The sequence below is a fragment of the Nothobranchius furzeri genome, chromosome 14 (genome assembly GCF_043380555.1).
Source record: "Nothobranchius furzeri strain GRZ-AD chromosome 14, NfurGRZ-RIMD1, whole genome shotgun sequence".
Taxonomy (NCBI): Eukaryota; Metazoa; Chordata; class Actinopteri; order Cyprinodontiformes; family Nothobranchiidae; genus Nothobranchius; species Nothobranchius furzeri.
The window spans coordinates 4,433,403-4,457,968 of NC_091754.1; the positions used below are offsets into that span (position 1 = coordinate 4,433,403).

At 45.5% G+C, this 24,566-nt stretch overlaps 1 protein-coding gene across 4 annotated transcripts in view; it reads left to right on the forward strand.

Annotated features, from left to right (window-relative positions):
* LOC107372839 (ephrin type-A receptor 6) overlaps positions 1 to 24,566 on the forward strand; it is a 398,636-nt gene that overhangs the window by 328,493 nt on the left and 45,577 nt on the right. For all 4 annotated transcript variants that reach the window (XR_011516160.1, XR_011516159.1, XM_070543905.1 and 1 more), the window contains 3 exons: positions 21,033 to 21,103; positions 22,284 to 22,409; positions 23,003 to 23,188. Coding sequence is in view for 2 of the 4 variants with exons in the window: in XM_070543905.1 (XP_070400006.1) it covers positions 21,033 to 21,103; positions 22,284 to 22,409; positions 23,003 to 23,188 (383 nt within the window). In the remaining 2 variants the exon portion in view is untranslated. The remainder of the gene's footprint in view (positions 1 to 21,032; positions 21,104 to 22,283; positions 22,410 to 23,002; positions 23,189 to 24,566) is intronic.

Below are 24,566 nucleotides of genomic sequence, written 5' to 3' on the forward strand. Positions count from 1 at the left end.
TACATAAATATAATTTTACTTACCGAAAAAAATGAAGTGGAGAATCCTTGGACGCTCTATTAGTGCAATTAATGCCACAGCAAGTCATTTTGTCCAACAATTGCACAAAAATATCCAAAAGAGAATACACAAACACAGAGACTCAAAATCCCGGAACAGTTTTCAGGCCAGACCGAGGCTCTACTGAGGCCTTTCCACGGAGCTAGCTCTGTGGTCACGTGGGTCTGATGCTCATTAATTATACAGAATTTTAGGCTTTTAATACACTTAAACAGAAGAGTGAGAAAAAAATTCACCCCCCCTCAGAGTTGTCATGAGTGTAAACTAGATCATTTAAACCAAAAACATGTTCTGGTACCAGGCTGTAAACATGTTTATTTCTGCTGTGAAATTGGTATTTTTAACATGGGAGTCAATGAGGATTTGCTCGCTTCTGACACCAGCCCCCAGCGGATGAGGGTGGAACTGCAATTTTTGGTACTTACGGGTTGAGACCAATTTTGGAGCCGCATTGTGGGGGCTTGGCATAAACAGACAGATCGGTCCCGCCTACTTACACTGTTGGTCTTTTATAAATACGCAGTAATCGTTGCTTGCCTTTTTCACTTCATCCTGCATCCTAGCAGCAACCACTTTGGTGCCTCTGGAGTCGGTGTTTGTTTTTGTCATGCTGCATTCAGTGTAATTGAAAAAATGAGCTTCAAGCGCTTAACCTCCGATTTTGTTTTCTTTCTGGCCTTAGTTGGGGGGTGACGGATCGGGGTCGATCTGAATCTGGGGGGTAGAGCCCTGCACGGGCCTAAAATCTGAGCCTGTGTCTGGCCCGGCCAGGCCCGAGGGGGTGGAGCCTCAGCCCGACCCGGTCCGAAAAGGTTTTCAGGATTCTCTGGCCCGACCCGAGCCCGACTTTTTTTTAACCAACTAAATGAAAACAAAGTGCGTCCATCCTGACCAATGTGTTAAAAGACGTGCAGGATCCGATCCATTTGTTTTTTCCCTCGGTTGCCGTCACGGAGATAACGGCGCAGGCTCTGGTGTTAATCAAGTTAAATTTTATCTCTTTCCAACAATTTTCACAAGAAAACAGAACAGTTAAAAGCAGGGCTTGTGTTGACCGGATAGTTCCCGTATTTGACCGTTTATTTTGACGTAGAAAGAATAGAAAGAATTATCCCGACGCATGCAGACGAACTGACATTTTATTCTACGCACATCACAGATGTCGCTAAATCACTCAAGAAAAGATTCCCATCTGAACATCTGAGCTGGACACTGCTCAGCGCAGCTCGCTGTCAGCGCATATGTGCACAGCGAGCTGAAACTGTGGAGAGGGGCTTGGAGCGCGTCGCAGACCCAGAGCGCATGCGGGAAGGTTCCTCCCACTGAAGCGAGTGTTTTCCAAACCCTGCCTCTCAGAGAGACTTGTCACTTAGAAAATGTTCCCTGATTATGAAACTTTGGCTGAATAGCGCTTGTTCCTGTCTCCAATGTGGCGACGCATCCAGGAGCCGTCTGAGGAGAAGCCCAGAATCTCACATCCTCTTCAGCTCAGGAAGCGCCTATGATTACGCACAAGCGTGACCCGTCAACCCAGTCTCACAGTAAGACTGGGTTGGACCTGTTCAGGTTTACGCAGACAATCTTTACATAGAGTTGACTTACAGATATAAATTTAATTCAGTAAAATATAAAGCATTTTATTTGAATATCCATTCATTATTTTACAAGCACAAAGAGCCACATCAGATTCAGATCAGCGGAAAGATTCCTCCGACTGAATTCAGTCGGAGGAATCTTCCCGCATGCGCTCTGGTTCTGCGACGTGCTCCAAGCCCCTCTCCACATCTTCAGCTCGCTGTGTACCTTATGTAGTACACGCTGACAGTGAGCTGCGCTGAGCAGTGTCCAGCTCAGATGTTCAGATGGGAATCTTTTCTTGAGTGATTTAGCTACATCTGCGATGTGCGTAGAATAAAATGTCAGTTCGTCTGCATGCGTCGGGGTAATTCTTTCTATTCTTTCTCCTTCAAAATAAACGGTCAAATACGGGAACTATCTGGTCAACACAAGCCCTGCTTTTAACTGTTCTGTTTTCTTGTGAAAATAGATATAATTTAACTTGATTAACACCAGAGCCAGGCGCACTGCGCCGTTATCTCCGTCACTGTAAATGAGGGAAAAACAAAATGATCGGATCCTTTTCTGACCTTCCCCACCTACAAAGTTTAATTGCAACAATCAAATGTGACAGAGCCTGGATTTGTATTCTGAACAGTCTAAACATGTTTTAAAAAGAAACGTATGACAAAAGTGGCACCTGCTCAGTAAAACCACCAACAGGGTGAAAAATATCTAAATATTGTTGGCAGAGACGGGCTACAACTTCTGGATCCACTTTATATAAATCGTTTTATTGATTATCTTCTTATGAAAGATAACTTTGACGTACACGAGCGACCGGTACCGGCTGCTGTCACCTGTTGTGAGCAGCGCTCTGCTGTCTGAGGGTAGGCCCCGCCCACAACGCCGCGGCTGCTGTGGCTCCCAGCGTTTTCTTTACTGTGGGAAACGGGTAATAATGGCTCTTTGATGGGAACAGGTTGCCGACCCCTGGTTTAAGTGTTTAATTTTTTTTTATGAATTCGATTAAAAATAAAGGCGCCCGGCCCGTGTCCGAGGTAATTACACAGTCGTTGACCCGAAACCCGGCCCGAGGGCCGTCAGGCCGGCCGACCCGAGGACCTAGGGCTTCAGTGCAGGGCTCTACTGGGGGGGACAGACCTTCCCCCGTCCCCCACCCTATCCGCGCGCCTGTCTCAGTGTGATCTTGTTCAAGTCACCAGCGTCTTTGATTATGGGTGTTTACATGTATACAAAAACCACTGAAGAATTTTCAGAAAGTTTACCTTACAAATGGTTTTATTTCATTCCTTTAATAAAAATATTGAAATGGGTAAATAACAGAAATATTGCTCTTAGAAGCCTAACCCTATTGTGGAATAAAGGCTTCAAAATGGTGATGGACGCCAGTGTCTTTATCTTGAACATTTAATGCTCATTTCTTATCATGAGCAACATCAAAACTTTACATCTCCTTTTTTCCTTGTCAAGTACAACACAGTCACAGAAGAAGAGTGCATTTCCTGAAAGTTCCCTTCAAAATAAAATACTTGCAGAAACACATTTTCAGCACTAACAACAGGAATGTATTTCTATAGCAACTGAAGACTTAAATGACATATAAGTCACAACAAACCCTAACTCTGAAAGGCACACCTTAGCAGGGAAAGCAGAGTCAACAGAGCTAAAATAATAGTCCGATGTAGCGTAAGGTTGAGTGCTACGCTAATCACTTAGCTCCAATGAACAAAAGATGAATCTCTTTTGGTTCCCCTCCCTTCTTTTCCACAGATAGCTTAAATTTTACTAACTGCCATTAATTCAGCGCAGTTTGAGTTCAAGCTAGCACCATAATAGCCGACGTAAATGTAACCCGCAGCCTTTCACCGCACCTGAGTGTTCTAAAGATTAACCGTAGTCAATGTGGAAAAAACTCACAAAAACAGTTCACACCCAGAATCGAATAGGTCCAAATGGCTGTGGGTAATCGCAAAAAAATCTACTTTTCCTTGTTTGTCTCTTATTTATCTATCATTAGGTTCTTTAAAATTAGATTAGCAGTAGTGGCTCTACGCGTGCACGTCCCCATTTGTCGGTTCCGTTAAAACCCAGTTCCGTTAGAACTTATGAGACTGTGCATCTTTCAGGGTTCGGTGGGGATATCGGTGAGTTTTATCGTACTAGACCCTGGTCTGGACTTCTTAAGTTAGAATCATATCTTCTATTTTAAAGGTAAAATGATAGGCAAGACTTGTCCCTTTGTAATAGCCCACTTCTTTTTAAGCAATCCCGTTATCTTTGGTTTAGATACTAGGGACGAAGCCTGGCGGGAGGCCAGCCCGCTGGCAATTATTTGGGTTATTTGGATTAATTGCGCCCCTATCAGTTTATGTGGATGGTTGGTAACTATAAAATGATTCTTGTTAGTTGATCAGACTAACATAGATTTATCAATTCATCTAATTAATCCAACCTTCCAGCGCTGATAGAGACTTTTTCACACTTGCGAATCAGAGCCAAAATTAACCTCTAATGTTACTCGTTACTCGCGGGTGAGGAAGGAGACAAGCTGCTTTTATCTTAAGGTTTCTTTATATTAATCTGTCACAAACCGTAAAGTAAATCCTGATGAATCAGGAACCTATAATTAATGTGCTTACCTCTGTGCAATAATGGTCAGGGCTCCCACTGGCCCCTTCAACGAGGACCTCTTTAAGAATCAGGAATGTAGATTCTTTTTCAAAAAGTTTATTACAAAATTAAAAAATACAAAAATGAGTAGATATAAGTTTAACCACTTCCCCCAAGGAGAAATTAGTCCTAATGATTAATTAAGAAATAAGGAGTTGATTTACACCAACTCTGTCTTCTTCTGTCTCAGTCGACTGCCCCTAAACGTGTGTCCGTTCCTGAGGACGGAGGATGACCTCCTCTATCCCAAATCTGCTCTGTCTCTTCTTGTCGTCCGCCCCAACTGTTGTGTGTCAGCTCCGATCAGAGCTGCTGCTTTTATATCATTCCTGGGTCAGCTTTAGACAAGGTAAAAGTCACATATATCATTATCTCATGACAGTAAGGTCATGGGGTCATTTACCAGATACACACTTTTTAGCTCAACACAAGACATTTGGTATCATTTTCACTACATGCAGCATTCTACATGAGGGCACAGATCACTACATGCAGCATGAGGGCACAGGTCATAAATCATCATGTTTGTAGCAAATTGTAGGTCTCCTTCAGCATTCTTGAGAGGGCTTTTCGATCCAATGGGCTGTCTTCACTCTATTCCAGTCCTTCTTTTCCCGCTCCTGCCAGAGGTTGGGTCAGCCTCCTGACCTTTTGCCCAGTTCTGTCCTCTTGTCCCTGTGACCCTTCTGTGACCCTCGTTCCTGACCACAGTTTTTGACCTGCAGCCCAGTTTTGCTCCCAGCTTGGATGCTTGTTGTGCAGCTGGGCTCCTGTCCTCTGGCTGATTTTACTCGCATAAGCCAGTTCAGTGTGTCTCAGTGTGGGTCCAAACTTATCTCTGTGGCCCACCTGTTGACTCCGTTTCTTGCCACTGTCTTTGGCATGTGGGGACTGGCAACACCTCCAACCCACAAGAAACACAGCCACACGCATTTTTTAAGAAATAATGTGTATTTTGCATTGCACCTAGCTTGTAAGTTGCACCGGTGCATTGAGTTAAAAAAACAAAATACACAGGTTTTCAGTCCCTAACCAGTGTTGGGAAAATTACTTTAAAGAGCAAGTCACCCTCTACCAGATTCTTACTCAACTCCCACTTCCTGTTTGAAAAATGTAACAAATGCTGTTGCCTAGCAGACCGAGAGGGTGGAGCCGCTAACAAATACACACACTCACGACATTGTGACATCATAATGTACCGTCTAACATCATAGTGTACCTCTTAGCCAATAACTATGGCAGATTTAAATTCAAATGCAGTGCTGAGTTTTTACCTGACGACGGTGCAACACTGACAGTTTCAGGCAGAATATTTAAATTTTAACTAAAATGCACTAAAGTGCAGAATTATTGACTACATGTGTCTGCAGCACGATCAGACACTCATTTATATAGTTTATCAGGGAAAAAAAATGTTGATTTGGAGTGACTTGCTCTTTAAAAAGTAATTATTTTGTCAAAAAAATAACTCAGTTACTGAGTTACAAGATTATAAAAGTAACTAATTACCAAGAAAAATAACTACTTAGTTACTTTTTTCATTAAACAATGCAAGAAAAATGGGTTGATTGAACTTACTTAATTTACTATAAATTACTACAATAGTGAAATATAAATGACTAATGACTGGAACATAATAAAATGTATGTCAAAATGTTTTTATAAACCTGCATAATTTAAATAAATAAGCACTTAACAGGTGGAACTACTAACAGGAACATTACACTAATCTAGTCTATTAAAAGGTCACTGTGTGATATTTAACAAGACCCCAATCCGCTAAAATTTAAAATTGCAAATAGAACCACCTGGAAAGGTTCACGAGCCTTTACATGGTCTCTCAGTCTAGTTAAATTACAGAAATGAATGTAATTTTGCACAGTAATTTAATTTTTCCAGCTTCCTATAATTGTGTGTTTTTAGTAGCATTTCTGTTGCTGCTAATCTAGTAATAGAATAGAATAGAATAGAATGCCTTTATTGTCACTATACAGGTGTAAAGTGAGATACAGAGCATCTCCTACTCAGTGTAAAACAAACATATGGGGGGGGGGGGTACAGTTTTGCAGCACTATATACATATGGACAGTAAGTGTTATATACAAATTATTGCACAGTATTGTTACAGTTCTGCAGCACTATGTACATATGGGCAGTAATGTTATGTATATACAATTATTGCACATGGAATTTGGTATCAATAGATAGTGGTGGTCAATGGAGGAAGTGGGAAGTGGGGAGCTGTGTTATCGGTGCATGCGTGAGTTCAGGGTGGTTATTGCTTAGGGGAAGAAACTGTTTTTGAGTCTGTGGGTTTTTGTATTAATGCACCTGTAGCGCTTCCCTGAGGGAAGCAGTCTGAACATGTTGAAGCCAGGGTGGGAGCTGTCCTTGATGATGTTTGCTGCCCTATTGAGACAGCGGGAGGAATAAATGTCCATCATGGAGGGGAGAGGACAGCCGATGATCTTCTGTGCTGTCTTTACCACACTCTGAAGCCTCACTCTATCCGCCTTGGTGCAGCTGCCGTACCATACCGTGATACAGTAGGTTAGCAGGCTCTCAATGGACGAGCAGTAGAAGGTCAGCAGCAGGGCGGACTTCAATTTGTACTTCCTGAAGACTCTCAGGAAGTGCAGCCGCTGTTGGGCCTTCTTGATGACCGCTGAGATGTTTTCCGCCCAGCAGATGTCAGCAGAGATGAGGACACCAAGGAACCGGAAGGTGTGGACCCTCTCCACACACTCCCCGTTGATGTAGAGGGGGGCCAAGTCGGTGCTGTGTCTCCTGAAGTCGACAATAAGCTCTTTTGTTTACTTGGTGTTCAGGGACAGGTTGTTTTCTGAACACCATGCTGCCAACTTCAGGACTTCCTCTCTGTACTCTGCCTCGTCTCCCTTCGAAATGAGTCCGACCACCGTGGTGTCATCAGCAAACTTGATGATGAGAGTGTTATTGTGGGTCGGACTGCAGTCGTGGGTGTACAGAGAATACAGGAGGGGGCTCAGCACACAGCCCTGTGGGGAGCCGGTGCTCAGTGTGCGAGTGGAGGAGACATGAGGGCAGAGTCTCACAGTCTGGGGCCGGTTTGTGAGGAAATCTTTTATCCAGGCACATGTGAGAGGAGGGATGCCAAGAGTGACCAGTTTGTTGATGAGGATGTCCGGGATGATTGTATTAAAGGCTGAGCTGTAGTCCACAAAGAGCATTCGGATGTAGCTCTGCCACTGCTCTAGGTGACTCAGCACAGCGTGGAGGGCTGTGGCAATGGCGTCTTCTGTTGATCTGTTTGCACGGTATGCAAACTGGTGGGGGTCGAATTCTGGGGGGAGGTGATCCTTTATGTGCTGAAGGAGTAGTCTCTCAAAGCATTTCATGATTACTGGTGTGAGGGCTACAGGGCGGTAATCAGTTAAGCTGGAGATGGGAGACTTCTTCGGTACTGGGATGATTGTGGCTGATTTTAGACAGGACGGGATGGCTGCCTGTTCCAGTGAGAGTTTGAAGAGTCTGGTGAAGATGAGGCTGAGCTGGTGTGCATGCTCTTAGTACTTTGCCAGGTACTCTGTCTGGACCGGCCGTCTTCCTGGGGTTCACTGCTAGGAGCACACATGTCTCATAATGGTTAAATAAATAAATAAAATCCTTTAAAATGACACTAGAAGAGGCACAAGCCTGATGGAGGACTTACATTTACTAACTTGGGTCAGACCCAACCACAGAAGAGCTGCAGCTGGGTGGTAAACACACAGAGGTAGTTCTAATAACACCTGAGCTCCATGACGTCTGAGACTGATGCATCAGTGTTACAGCGGGGCTAAAGACATGATCAGAAACAGGTTACAGCTGGAGGATCTAGGAAGGTAGAAGATCAGGACGTCTGAGCGGTGAACACGTGAGCGGACCTTCGGGACGTCCCGCTGTCACGCTAAGAAGGGCACGGCTGCAGATCCACACCTGCAGCCGTAGACTATTCATCACGTCTTCCTCGTTCTTCACGGGCCGAGATGCTCTTGGATGAAAACATCTGCCTCTTTAGCTCCTGATCAGCTGATGGCAGCTTCAACACACCGCGCTGCTTAACGCACGCATTTTCTTATCAGTAACAGTTTTGATGTTTTGATAAAAGAAGACGGTAATTAATTAGTTTGCTCGTTACAGAAAGAAATATTTTTTTAGTAACGCGGTTATTTTAAAAGGCGTTATTCCCATCACTGCTCTGTTGTGTCTACAGCAGGCAGTGACTGAGACAGTGAGGGTCTCCGCCCACCCGGCCAATCATCATCGTGTTTGTAAGTGCGTTACCGACACCTCTCTCTCCCTGGCTGCAGCTGATGTGGCGGTCAAAAAGCCTCACACTGTAGCTCAATGTTCGACAAGCACATAGTAACGCACAACCTTCCATCCCCAGTAACGGTAACGGCGTTGCAACAGTGGGAAAAGTAATTAGATTATTCCATTACCCAAAAAAAGAACACCGTTAGTAACGCCGTTATTCCCATCACTGTCCCTAACTAACCAAAAGTAGTGCTTCAATGTAATCTTTTTCAGATACACCGTATTGACACAGTGCTCCTTATCTGAGCAATAACCAAAATAAAGAATGAAAAGTTACAGTTTCTTTGATATCCTTGAAATCAATTCCTACCACACCCTTTGGAGAGTATGGCACACAGAACCCGCATTCAAATGTGAAGAGCTCACCCACGAGCAGTGATGACAGTCCAAGTGAACGAGGTGGTCCTGCGATGCCACAGATGGAGTCTCCTCTAGTGGAAGGTCAATCAAACAAAAAAACAGCCTGCACACCAGTGTGCAGTACAGTTACAACAATTTGCCTTTTTTTTCTCTTTTTTTCCTAACTCTCAGAACTTACATTTTGAATAGAATTACTTTTCTTGTCCCATCACAAAAATATACAATACATATTCATAACATAGTCTTGTTAGATCTCAGTGCTGCCTTTGACACAGTTGATCACAATGTTTTTTTAGAAACACTTGAACATGTTGTAGGGATCAAAGGAACAGCGCTAGGCTGGTTTACATCCTACCTGTCTGACAGATTTCATTTTGTAAATGTACATGACAAATCGTCTTCATACTCCAGGGTTACTTGCGGAGTACCACAGGGTTCAGTGCTTGGACAATTCTTTTTACTATATATATGCTCCTAATTGGTAAAATCATTAGACAGCATGGGATAAACTTCCACTGTTATGCTGACGATACTCAGTTATATTTATCCATTAACCCTGATGAACCTAATCGGTTGGGTAGATTACAGGCTTGTCTTGAGGACATAAAAAATTGGATGACTCTAAACTTTTTGCTTTTAAATCAAGACAAGACGGAAGTTCTCATCTTTGGACCAGAAATCCAGAAAAGGAAATTGCTTAGCCAATCGCCTGACCTGAATGGCATTACATTAATCTCCGAGAACAAAGTAAGGAACCTTGGTGTTATCTTTGACCAGGACATGACATTCAAATCCCAGGTTAAACAGGTTTGTAGGATTTCCTTTCTCCACCTTCGGAATATTGCTAAGATTAGAAGCATCCTTTCCAGGAGTGATGCTGAAAAACTAGTTCATGCATTTATGACATCAAGACTGGATTACTGTAATTGTCTATTCTCAGGAAGTCCACAGAATGTAGTTAAAAGTCTTCAGCTCGTCCAAAATGCTGCAGCTAGAGTTCTGATGAGAATTAAAAAGAGAGATCATATCTGTGCATGGAGCGGACGTACCCGGACTCCCTCATCATTGTACTTGGAGACTTTAACAAAGCAAATCTGAGCCAGGAGCTTCCCAAATATAAACAGTATATCAAATGTCCAACCAGAGAGGAGAAAACCCTGGACAACTGTTACAGCACAGTAACAGGAGCCTATCATGCAGTGGCGCTCGCTGCGCTTGGACTCTCTGACCACGTGACCATCCAACTGATCCCAGCTTACAAACAATGGCTAAAACTCTCCAAGCCTGTTGTGAAGTCAACAAGACAGTGGAACACAGATGCCGCAGATGAGCTTCGCGCATGCTTTGAGACCACAGACTGGGAGGTAATGAAGGCCACCTCAGACAGTTTAGATGAGTTCACAGATACCGTCACCTCCTACATCCACTTCTGTCAGGACAGCATCATACCATCACACACCAGGGTGAGTTATAACAATAACAAGGCCTGGTTTATCCCTAAACTCAAACAGCTGTGGTTAGAAAAGAGAGATGCATTTAAAAGGGGGGACAAGGACTCCTACAGAGACACTAAATACAGGTTCAGCAAAGAATAGGTCAAAGCAAAACACCAGCATCATGACAAAATGCAGCAGCAAATCTCTGAAAACGACCCAACCTCTGTGTGGAAAAGTTTCAGGAACATCACCAACTACAAACCCAGAACCCCCGCCTCCACCGATAATCTGCTCTTGGCAAACAACCTAAACTATTTCTATTGTCGGTTTGATGAGCCATCAGGCAGGCCTCACTCCTCGTCCAGCCCCAACAATAGAGACATTGGTCAGCCACTCCCCACTACAGAGCCATCACCATCACTGTGGAATTTACCTTCATCACCCTCCCCCTCACTCCCCACTCATGAGGTCTTCACATCACACACCTCCACCACAAACCTACACATTCATGAAGCAGATGTAAAGAAGCAGTTCAGGTCTCTTAACACACGAGCCCCGGGCCCTGATGGCGTGGCTCCTGCCACTCTAAAGCACTGTGCTGAAGAGCTGGCCCCAGTGTTTACGAGCATCTTCAACTCCTCACTGGAGGCATCTCATGTGCCTGCCTGCTTCAAGATCTCCACCATAGTCCCTGTCCCCAAGAAACCAAGAATCACTGGACTAAATGACTACAGACCTGTGGCTCTGACATCTGTGGTCATGAAGTCATTTGAGCACCTAGTTCTCCCCCACCTCAAGACCCTCACAGCCCCCCTCCTGGACCCCCTGCAGTTTGCATACAGAGCAAACAGGTCTGTAGATGACGCAATCAACATGACTCTACAATTCATCCTGCAGCATCTGGACTCCCCAGGTACCTATGGCAGGATATTTTTCGTGGACTTCAGCTCTGCATTCAACACAATCCTGCCAGACCTCCTCCAAGACAAAATGTCCCAGATGAACGTGCCTGACTCCATCTGCAGGTGGATCACTGACTTCCTGGCAGACAGGAAACAACAAGTCAGGCTAGGGAAGAATGTCTCGGGCCAACGGACCATCAGCACCGGCTCACCACAGGGCTGTGTTCTTTCCCCTCTGCTCTTCTCCCTGTACACCAACAGCTGCACCTCCAAGCATGAGTCTGTCAAACTAATTGTTTGCTGACGACACCACCATCATCGGACTCATCTCTAATGGGGATGAGTCCGCTTACAGAATGGAGGCTGAACGGCTGTGTCCTGGTGCAGCCACAACAACCTGGTGCTAAACACCCAGAAGACAGCGGAGGTTGTTGTGGACTTTAGGAAACACACACACCCCATCGCCCCCTTAAACCTGTCTGACACTCCCATCACGATGGTGGACTCATGTCGCTTCCTGGGCACCACCATCACCCAGAACCTCAAATGGGAGCCCACCATCACCACCATCAGAAAAAAGGCCCAGCAGAGGATGTACTTCCTGAGGCAGTTGAAGAAATTCAACCTATCACCACAGTCAATGAGGCAATTCTACACCGCTATCATCGAGTCCATCCTCACCTCCTCCATCACCGTGTGGTACGCTGGAGCTACCACCAGGGACAAGAAGAGGCTGCAGCGTGTTGTGCGCTCTGCAGAGAAGGTCATTGGCTGCAAACTCCCCTCCATACAGGACCTGTACACCTCTAGGACATTGAAGCATGCAGGTCGTATAATAGCTGACTCGTGTCACCCTGGACACAGTCTCTTCGACTCGCTCCCATCTGGCAGAAGGCTCAGATCCATTTGGACCAGAACCTCTCGCCACAAAAACAGTTTCTTCCCCTCTGCAGTTGGACTTTTGAATGAAAATCCTAGGGCAGCCCACTCAAGTTGATTGGTCCCAGTCACGTGACCCGATGCTGTGCTTGAAACGTTCAGCAAACACTCAGATTAGTACCTACACGGGGTAGATAGCTGCTTCTCTAATTCCTGCCACTTTTTACATTAGTAATTTTATCATGAGTGTTTTATTAGTTCTTATATTTGCTTGTCTCTTAACTTTTTTTTCTTTCTTACCTTCTGCACCAAAATACCGCAGCAATTTCCTAATGTTGTGACTTGGCACACATATGGCAATAAAAAACTTCTGATTCTGATTCTGATATCTCTCCTGTCTTAGCTTCCCTACATTGGCTACCTGTTAAATTCAGAATAGATTTTAAGATCCTTCTTCTCACATATAAAGCTCTTAATAATCAAGGTCCATCATACATCAGTGACCTGATTGTTCCATACGTTCCTAACCGAGCACTTTGCTCTCAGACTGCAGGTCTATTGGTGGTTCCCAGAACATCTAAAATTAGGATGGGAGGCCGACCTTTTAGTTATCAGGCTCCTCTCCTGTGGAACCAGCTCCCAGCTTTAGTCCGTGAGGCAGACACTTTGTCTACTTTTAAGAATAGGCTTAAAACATTTTTATTTGATAGGGCCTATGGTTAAAATCTGATGTTAGCCTAAATCTGGACAAGTGGGGGAGTAGAGGGAGGTGGAGTGTACAGTCGGTAAAGACAGCTCTCCCTTGCCCTGCCTCCAACATGCCTCCATCTAAATAGGATAGATTATCCTGAGTTATCTCTGTAGTTATGCTGCTATAGGCTTAGACTGCTGGAGGACACACTGACCACTTCTCACACTCTACTGCTTTATTCTATAGTCTGCTCTTTAACTGTATTATTTCCTGCTATTTCAGCTGTTAACTTTATTTTCTCTCTAAGTGTTTTTCTCCCCAGAAGAAGCTACAACGATGTTCTGCTGAGCTGTGGTGGCCTCATGGAGGGGACCATCGTCTAGCACACTGCTGCTAAGCACTAAAACATTCTCCCTCTCCTGATAATAACTTTTTGCTTTCCTTGACGTTGGATGTGCTACTGCTAGTTTATCCGTTTAATTATAGATCCACTAGGATTAATACAATAAAGTTTATCTCTCACCAAACAGAATATTTACTAAGAAATCGCAATGTAACCATAGACACATTACTTTGTCTTTGTGCGTGTGTGTGTGTGTGTGTGTGCGTGTGTGTGTGTGTGTGTGTGCGTGCGTGTGTGTGCGTGTGTGTGCCTGCTCTGTCTTCTCCATCCCCAGTGAGTCGTGGAGGATGGCTGCTTATACTGAGCCAGGATTCTCTGGAGGTTTCTTCCTGTTAAAAGGGAGTTTTCCTCTCCACTGTCGCTTTATGCTTGCTTAGTATGAGGATTGCTGTAAAGTCACTGACACTAGTCAGTGACTTGATGCAATTTGCTGGGTTCCTTATATAGGAAACATTATTTCTGATTGGCTTAATGAACTGACCTGGATTGGAATGTTTATTATGTGAAGTGCCTTGAGACGAAAGAACGAGATCACGGATACAAGCGGCCGAAATGAGTTTCCTCCGTAGGGTGGCCGGGCTCAGCCTTAGAGATAGGTTGAGGAGCTCGGACATTCGGGAGGGACTCGGAGTAGAACCACTGCTCCTCCGGATCGAAAGGAGCCAGTTGAGGTGGTTTGGGCATCTGGTCAGGATGCCTCCTGGACGCCTCCCCGGGGAGGTGTTTCGGGCATGTCCTGCCGGCAGAAGGCCCCCGGGTCGACCCAGGACACGTTGGAGAGGTTACATCTCCAATCTGGTCCGGGAACGCCTTGGGGTCCTGCCGGAGGAGCTGGTGGACAAGGCCGGGGAGAGGACGGCCTGGAGCTCCCTAGTTGGGATGCTGCCCCCGCGACCCGGACCCGGATAAGCGGAGGAAGATGACGACGACGACGCCTTGAGACGACTCTTGTCGTGATTTGGCGCTATATAAATAAACTTGAATTGAATTGAACTAATTTTTATAAACAGCAAGTTTAACCTGTACCTTTGGCACATAACATAAAAAAAACCAACGGGACTTATTAGAACATTCAATGACCAAAAAGTGCACCACTAATTCGGTGACAACCAAACACCTCTCTCTGGTGACACAGTAACCAAATTAACATAAGCACTACTACTAAGAAAACCTTATTAGTCGGGTTTTAAACTTCTTCCTTACTTTTCTTCCTTCTCATATGTGCAGAAGCTTTAATCGCCCAGTAGCAACGAGACCTCGTGCTCCTATTCAACAGTTCTGCAACATGGGCACGAGGTGAACTAGACTGCCGCAATATGAAACGCAGTTTTACAGCAGTGAGGCGTTCAGGGAGCCTTGGACTTTGGGAACTTCTCCTGAGACGTTTAAGGAGCCTCAGAGATTAGAACCTTAAAATAACTTTGGTTACATAAACACAACATACAACAATTAAACACTATTATCTATTTTTTTAAATACAGTTTCAGTTACAATTCTCTAAAATACAACATACCACTTAGTATGTGTCACGAGCGTGCCTGGTGAGCGAAGCGGTGATCAGGTGAGGATCCAAATGCAGGACAGGAAGACAGGCAGACAGGTAGGACGTTTAAAGGTTTTAATCATGAACACACTGGACATGGGAACAATGACATGAAACACAGAACAGAAGGGGTTTAAATACTTGAGGAGCAGGAGCTAGGGTGATTGGGAAACAAGAGGCAGGTGGGAGCAATTAACGGAGACAGACTAAAACCTAAGGGGAGTCAGGACAGGGTGTGACAGTCTCCCCCCCCCCCCCCCCCCCAAAGGGTGGATCCCAGACGCCCACAGGAACAAGGAGCAGGGCGGGAGGAGGGGGACCCGGAGGGAGGGCCCAGAGGAACCGAGGGACCGATGGAGAGGCGGCAGGGATCAGCAGTGTCCGGGGGCCTGCGGCAGATGAGGAGGCGACGGGCCCTTGGAGGCCGGCGCCTGCGGCAGATGAGAAGACGACGGGCCCTTGGAGGCCGGCACCTGCGGCAGATGAGAAGCTCTGCAGGCTGGACCGGGGACATAGTCTCTGCAGGCTGGGCCGGGGACAGAGTTCCTTGGACGGGCTGGACCGGAGCGACCTCTAGAGTGGAGAGAGCGTCGACCTCTAGAGTGGAGCGAGCGTCGACCTCTAGAGTGGAACGAGCGTCGACCTCTAGAGTGGATAAGGCGACTTCAGACGAGGCGACTTCATACGAAGCGACTTCAGACGAGGCGACTTCAGAGGTGACTTCAAAGACGACTTCAGAGGAGACGACTTCAGACGAGACGTCGACCTCAGAGGAGACGTCGACTTCAGACGAGACGTCGACTTCAGACGAGACGTCGACCTCAGAGGAGACGTCGACTTCAGACGAGACGTCGACTTCAGAGGAGACGTCGACTTCAGACAAGACGTCGACTGCAGAGGAGACGACTTCAGACGAGACGTCGACTGCAGAGGAGACGACTTCAGACGAGACGTCGACTTCAGAGGAGACGTCGACTTCAGACGAGACGTCGACTTCAGACGAGACGACTTCAGAGGAGACGTTGACCTCAGACACGTCGACTTCAGAGGAGACGTCGACTTCAGAACAGGGTGAGGCGTTGACCCTTGGCTTGGAGGCGTCGACCCTTGGACTGGAGGCGTCAACCCCTGGACTGGAGGTGTCGACCCTTGGACTGGAGGCGTCAACCCTTGGACTGGAGAAGTCAACCCTTGGACTGGAGGCGTCGACCCCTGGCTTGGAGGCGTCGACCCTTGGCTTGGAGGCGTCGACCCTTGGCTTGGAGGCATCAACCCTTGGCTTGGAGGCATCGACCCTTGGCTTGGAGGCGTCAACCCTTGGACTGGAGGCGTCGACCCTTGGACTGGAGGCGTCGACCCTTGGACTGGAGGCGTCGACCCTTGGACTGGAGGCGTCGACTCTTGGACTGGAGGTGTTGACCCTTGGCTTGGAGGCGTCGACCCTTGGCTTGGAGGCGTCGACCCTTGGCTTGGAGGCGTCAACCCTTGGCTTGGAGGTGTCGACCCTTGGCTTGGAGGCGTCGACCCTTGGCTTGGAGGCGTCGGCCCTTGGACTGGAGGTGTCGACCCTTTGACTGGAGGTGTCAACCCTTGGCTTGGAGGCGTTGACCCTTTGACTGGAGGCGTCGATCCTTGGCTTGAAGGCGTCGACCCTTGGCTTGGAGGTGTCGACCCTTGGCTTGGAGGCGTCGACCCTTGCACTGGAAGAGGCGTCGACTTCCATCTGCTTCTGGGCCTCTGGCTTCTGGACCGCCGGTCTCTGAGCCGCCGGCTTCTGGGCTGGTACCGTCTGCTTCTGGGCTGGTACCGTCTGCTTCTGGGCGGGAACCGTCTGCTTCTGGGCCCGCACCGTCTGCTTCTGGGCCGGCACTGTTGGCGTCTGGAGTGGAGGTGAAGTCGCTGCAGGAGGGGATGTCTGGACAGGCGGGACCGGATGCGGTGCTTTCACCGGGACCCCCGCTGGAACAGGCATTGAGTGAATGGGTGATGCTGGAGACAGGGAGCGCAGAGCGTCCAGTAAGAGCTTATTAGAACCGGCGATCTGTTGAAGCTGGACCAGCTCAGCCCGGAGACTGCCAAGTTCAGTCGGCTGGGTTGTGGGCATTGCTCCACCTCCTGCAGATGACGGAGGAGCCGATTGGACCGGAGGCGGGACAGCTGGTCCGACCGGGGGCGGGTCCAAGCTGCTGCGTCCAGCCGGAGCAGCGAGCAGATCGTCCAGCTGGAGCGCATTGAGTTAGAGGGTCTGACGAATCTGGACCAACTCAGCTCGGAGACTGGTGAGCCCCGTCAGCTGGGCTGCGGGCGCAGCTCCTCCACCTGCAGGCGCCGATTCGGCCAGAGACGGGACCGCTGATCTGACCGGGGACGTGTCCAGACAACTGCGCCGAGTTGGGGCAGTGGAGAGGTCGCAGCTCCGTCCTGGGACACAGGGCTGCGATGGAGCCCAGCATCTCTCCCCACGCCGTGGGCCAACTCCGGGAGAGCACACAGCCAGGCGGGTGCCCACATAACTGGAGCAATCAGGAAGCGACTCCCCATCCACTCTCCCACCGGCCTCCGGGAGGGTGGAGAGGAACGCCGAGGTAGAAGGTCGCTGGAGCTGGAGAAGGAGAAGCCGGGCTATAGTCGGCGGAGAGGAACTGGAACAGATACTTCCATGGGAGAATCTCCCCGCTGTATCCTTCAGAGGGTCGAGTTATTCTGCCACGAGCGTGCCTGGTGAGCGGAGCGGTGATCAGGTGAGGATCCAAACGCGGGACAGGAAGACAGGCAGACAGGTAGGACGTTTAAGAAGAAGAAGAAGAATATATCATTTCTATAGCGCCTCTCAAGATAAAAATCACGAGGCGCTTCACAAAAACAAGACAAAAACAAAAACAAAAAATATAAAAATTGTAAAAATATAAAAAAGCATTTCGAAAATGTTTAAAATTATATTTAAAATGAGCAAGAATAAGCAATTGCGATTTAAAAGAAAACATGTTAAGAAAGAGAGAGAGTGAATAGGAAAGAGGGAAATCAGTGGATCCTGAGGAAGGTGGAATAGGTGGGGAGAGCAGAATAAAGAGAGGATGGTGAAGAAGGTCAAAGGTTAAAGGTTTTAATCATGAACACACTGGACATGGGAACAATGACTCGACATGAAACACAGAACAGAAGGGGTTTAAAAACAAGAGGAGCGGGAGCTAGGGTGATTGGGAAACAAGAGGCAGGTGGGAGCAATTAACGGAGACAGACTAAAACCTAAGGGGAAACAGGACAGGGTGTGACAGTATGTACCTGTCCAAAAGATTGTTACCAACTCTTAATTAGTTTTAAACTAACTTTTTAACTTTAAACTTTCTTTAAGAAGTAGAAGGCAGTCGAGGAATCTGCGACTTCCAGCTTCATTGGCGTCGCCCCATAGTGCATGCTGGGAACAAAGGCACAGTCTCGTTGAGTGACAGCTCCCGCTTGTGGGTACACAGGGTCCAAAATAAAAATTTTTACTCACCGGCCAAGTTGGCTGGTAGATGATGAAAATCTACCGGCCAAGCATATTTTTTACCGGCCAAAATTATAAATGATTTAAATCTACCTAAAGCATGTTATTCTATATTATGTTGATTCCAAACAGAGTGACAAATAATTAAAACATCAATTAATAAGAAAAACAACTCTTTTGTAATTTTTACTATTTATTTATTTATTTATTTTTAGAGATGTTTTTATGAACTCTTTCATTGAAATCTAGTCAGACTCCTTGTTTTCTCTGTCCATGAAGTCTGGCCTCCTGCTTCTGACACCGTCTTTGTGCCAAAGCATTACAGCCTCATTTGGGTCACAGTCCTTGATCTCTGGAGAACACAGCTGCACCATGAGAATATCTGAAAGTGTGTCAGGGCTAGGGTTGTCACGGTAACCGGTGTAGCAGTAAACCCCGGTAAAAAATAAATAAATAATAATAACCGTCTTGTTTTAAAAAAATATACATCTTCTCGGTGGATTACCGTGGCTGTGGCGTAGGTGCGGTGACCCATACCAGCCACCGTATCATCTGCTGAAGTGGCCGGCGGCACATGCTCACTTTGTTGTTTACGACCAAAACTTTCTTTAAGCTAAAGCTGAAATAATGGCCAGAGACGGCACTCGGGACATTTATTATCCCCCAAAGAAGACAAAGTCGGAAGTATGGGCATTTTTTGGATATTTGAAGAATGCCGAGGGACAGTTTATAGAAGAAGGCTATCCTGTTTAAAGCATGAGCAGAAAAGTGTCTGTGAAAGGCAGCAACGCTACATAGCCATCATAATGCAGCCATTGTCTCACGACTCCGCCACTTTTCACAAAATCTGGTTGCCACTGGTCCTGGTGGTTTTTCTTCCAGTTCGACGAATTTTCTTTTGGAAGGCTGGCTGACTCCAGTTAAAAACCGCCACATTTCACCGCTAGTTTTAACACGAAGCTAACTGCTAACTTGATAAACTGATTGAATGGGATAGGTGGAAATGACGTTGGATGCGGTGCTCATGTTTCGCGTACGTTTGTGTACGTTGCATGCAGGCGGGAGGAGTATCAGAAATCCATGGAAGATGACTGATAAACATAACTAATTTGGTGCAAACATTTACTCGCCATGTGGCAGATACAGCTCAAAAATTTACTCGCCAAATGGAGTAATTTGCTTGCATTTGGCGAGTGGCGAGTGTTAATTTCGGACCCTGTGGGTACACAACTCTATTGGTTGACGCTCTAGGCTCCCGTAAACAATGTTTTGCTGTAAAAGCCAGGGGAGGGGCTTAGGGAAATAAAAATTATAAAATTGTTCCTACTTAATAAGGACTGCAGGTGGAAATTGAAGCAGGAGAACAGTAAAGATGCAAAAACTACCGTTGTTAAAAGAAATGTGTGTTGACTTTGAAAATGTGGGCGCAATTTTTAAGTGTCAAAAACTCCAGCGAACCAACCCGGATCCCACCCTCCCGTGTTCCAGCATCTGTTTTGCAATTAGTGAACTTTGGTTTCACATCAGTATTTACGTTCCCGGAACGTTTGATTTACAAATTAAGCACCGTAGGAAAGACCTATTTTTAAGTGTTATGATGGTCTGTCTCTCTTCCATTGTTAATTACCTTTTTCTCGCCAGTTTTGTAGCAACACACTATTATCTGCAGTACAATACTTTTCAACTGATGTTCACAAGGGTATGGTAACACATAGGTCTGGGAAATAAATGAAAAATGTATCGTCATCAAAACTTCTGACTCTTATCAAGAGAGTTCTTCCCATGTCAATACATTTGATAATAAAAAATGAAAAGATGTGTGTAGGTTGACAACGTTCATGCCCCTTTAGGAAGCTGTACCACCTTGAGTCACGTAAAGATGTAACTCAACATAATACTTGTGACAGCCCCAGCTAGTGGACAACTTTTGTTTCTGCACACACCTGTAATTATCGTCCAGTTATTGTTATTAAGGTGAAATCCTCAATTTATTGTGATATTTATTTTAGGTCATATGGCCCAGCCCTAGTACCACAGTATGTTCCAACACTGCTTTTATGCAGACAGAGGGGGTTGTAAGTAATCCAGAAAAGTTGGAACACCTGTGGGAATTAGCATCAGCTTTCAAGGCTTGATCAACCTCCATTGCTGCAGAACAGCTGTGTTCCCTGCCAAAGGCCTTTTTGTATCATTCTGAAATGTACATTATTTTTCACTTTTGAGTAACCTTACCTTTTTTTTAACCTCTGGCAGTTCACCACTTAACTTTGTACCATTTGAAGCTATTCATTGGACTTGAATGACTTAAACAGCAATAAGTGACTGGGAAAATTGGGGTGTTCTAAAACTTTTGACTGGTATTGTACAGTCTGATTTATACATTTTTTAAAAGGTCACAGTAACATTTGATGATGTGGTCTTGAGATAATCACATCTGGTATCTGGCTCATTGAAAAAGTCTCTAAAGCACAATTTTACTAAAACTAAAATGAGGTGACTGCTCTTTGTTTCAAGTGTGCCATAAAATATATCTGTTTGAATTATTCCTGCCATTTCCTGTGCCCATATTTTGGTTCAGTTTCTTTAGAAAAAGAGGAAAAAGGAAGGAAAAAAAGGCCTTATTGCACATCACACAACTCTTAGCTTTTTTTTTCCTTTTAAATCATAATTTCTGTTTTCTAGATGTCAGTGGTACTTCAAGGCCAAGATGACCTCAGAGGACAAGAGACGAACAACTTGTCAGAATGGACATGGTAAATTATTTAACTCTTTTTATGTTGTTGTTTCACATCATTCTTCTCTTAATGTGGGCAGGCCTTAGTTAGCTGTTAGCCACCTGCTCCGATCTTTACATTCAATGTGTATGAAGAATGGGGCCATTTCCCAGGTGTTCATCTTCCTCTGCATAATGAGTTCTGCACCTGAATGACAGATCTAACTGCATGGTTTTCCAGAACTCAAAGACTCTACTTATTTTAAATATGTGCAGGAAAAGATTTAATATTCCCACGACAAAAAGGCTTTCTAACTTCTTCTTTCTTTAATGTCTTCTAAAGAAGTGTTGGTGATTACACAGTTGTCCCTGAGCTTGTCAACCTTTTTCTTTACTTGCCAACTTTTTATTTCAGACTTTAAAAATGCAAACTGAAGCACTGAAACAAAAAGGATGTGAGTGTAAAGATTAAGAGTGAGGTGAGGATAAACCTGCAAGGAGAGAGGGGTGGTGGGGGTGTGAGGTCGGCGGGTTGAAAGTCAATAAAGGACAGAAGAACAAAGACGAATGTGGAATATTTTAAGAGGACGGTTGGATTTGAGGCCAAAGATCAGGAACAGATAGAAAGCATTATATATCACGGTGCCTCCCAGGTTTCAGACGTATCCCCCAAACCCTCTAAAGCATCACCTGTGATCACCTTGGCACCGAGTGTGACCGTGAGCAGCAACTTCCAGAGGAGAGCGAGGTCCTTGTGGGGCTTCATGCATCGCAGACAGCTGATTGTTGTTCTTGGTTTGTTGATACTGTATTGATCCCTAAAGGAGAACAAGCTTGTGTATACCCCTCTCGGGCTGGGAGGTTGAGGTCACCACCAGAGCAGCAGCAGCAGCCTGTTAAAGACTTGCTCAAGGACTCTGCAGCAGGGTGCATGGTTGAACAAAACTCTCTTTAGAAACTCATCCCAAGTTAAACGTGTGGCTCAGCGCTCAAGGAGCTTCCCTGCTGCTCTTCAGCAAGACGAGCGAGCTCTGCTGGAGGAGAGATATTGAACAAGTTTCTGTAGCTCGCTGCCCCCAGCTCATGATCAATAGCAATGAGGAAATGTGTCTTTCTGTATCTAAAACCATCTGTCTTAGAAAATCGTTGTTGCTGCTGAACATGAAACGGAAACATTAAAAGCATTCTCTGATGCATTGCACCTTTTATGTCCTCAACAGTCCCTTTTCCAGGAGTAAAGACCTACGTGGACCCTGACACGTATGAGGATCCCACACAGGCCGTGCACGAATTCACTAAAGAAATCGACCCGCCTAGGATTCGCATCGAGAGGGTGATCGGGGCGGGTACATGCACACACTCACCTACACACACTCATCCAGCTGTGTTATCGAATCACTAAAGTTACGTCGGCAGAAGAGGGCCATTTTACATTTACTGTCATAACGGCAGCTTTAAATGTGGAAATGAGAGGATCCTTGCAAACCTCTTCTACTGCACCATTCACAGAAAAGAGGGGACCTGTTTCACGCTTGTTTTCTCACTGCACCATCACTTTAATAGGTTTGAAGAGCTAAAGATGTTAGAATACATTCAAGGTTTTCCTTTAGAGGTAAACTGAAGTTAACTCATCAGTGAGGAGGTTCTAATCGTGATGATGAGATGAGAGCTGCAACACTGCCTCCAAGTGGTAAGCTGTAGTACCTGCTGGTGGTGTGGGCTTCTTCCTGTTAGTGTGTATGTGTCCATCCAGATGGTTTATTGTAAGGTTTACAATGTATTTTTTTTTCTTTATTTCGTTCAATAAAAAATAACACAACAGATACTAAACAATATTCATGAAAACACAATATATATTTGAATGAATATATTTGAATGAATTTGAAAGCTTACCTTATTTAAGGTAAGCTTTAGTAGTAAGTGTGTGTGTGTGTTCCAGGTGAATTCGGTGAGGTGTGCAGTGGTCGCTTGAGAACACCAGGAAAGAAGGAGATTGCTGTGGCTATAAAAACCCTGAAAGGAGGATACGTGGAGCATCAGCGGCGGGATTTCCTGCGAGAGGCATCCATCATGGGCCAGTTTGACCACCCAAACATCATCAGACTTGAGGGCGTGGTCACAAAAAGTAAGAGTACTCTAACTCTTCTTCTCTGAGATGCACCATACACCATGTTGGTGGATCTTTGTTATATTAACAGGATGTAGTTTATAGAGCATCTAAGTGCTTTAATGGCTCTGATTGCACTAATAGAAGGGAACGCCTCTCATGCTAAGGTGATTAACCCATGAAGGACTATTTAAAAGTATGTGCTAAATAAGATGATGGCTTTCAGTGATGAATAATTCGGTGACTGAAAGTACTACTCAGATTTCCGATCAACTGCCAGAAACTGTGCTGGGAGTTTGCCTCACAAAAACCAGGCCCGACTTTGGTGAATGGCAGTTTTCAAAATTGAACAAAAGGAGAACAACTCCATTGCTATTTTGCATCCCAAATAGTTCAATATGCATCAGCATTTTTTAAAGGTTGACATCTTTTTACCAATCGCACTGTTTATAGTTGGCTATACTTGGATTCCTGGTTGTTTTGGTAGGTAATAGGAATCCCTTTTCTATCAAAATCTGTTGTTTTCCATGACTTAGTTGGGTTTACCTTCATTGTTTTTGCGTGCACACATTCAAGTGGCAAACATGCATCATTGGGTAAATTTGAATTCCCTGATTTTACGAAGAAAGCCATTTTATTAACAAGTGTGTGTGTGAGAGAGAGAGAGGGGGGGGGGGGGGGGGAGGAAGGAGTGTGGACTTGTTAATGAGCTCTGTTTTACAGGGAGCACCAAGCACAACATATGGTTGTATTTACAGGGGGTGTATAAACTGAGACATCACTGTGAATATAAATGTGTCCCCTGAAGACTTCAGCCCCTCCTTGAATGCAGATAGAGGACGGTCTTCAGCTCTGACCCTGCTGAAAAGACTCTACTGATTAGGGCTTTAAAAGGCCCAAATTGTTATTATTGAACTTAAGCTGATATATTTGTGGTTTTCTAGTTTTATCTGTTAGAGGAAAATCCCTCTATGCAACAATAAAAACGCCATCTGGTTTGGATGACACAAGTGCAATATAATGCACCTTTGTCTCACGATGAGGTGGAATTCTCTCTTCAGGTCTGACCTGGATGTCCCTCAGGAGGTGGTGGAGGGTTCTGGGTTGTCCCCTCCTGAACCTTTTGCCTCGGCCTTGAGCAAACCTTGGATTCATTTTTAAAAAAGGATGTAAAGATTAACAGATTAAAGTAAAGACCCTCTAAGCAGTCTTTAACGAGGAGTCCTGTTTTAATCTGTTCATTATGTTTTATTCTGTTCATCTGACTGTAAAAGACTAGAGGTTTGGAGATCAAACCGATTTCCATAACTATCCAATACACACACACACACACACACACACACACACACACACACACACACACACACACACACACACACACACACACACACACACA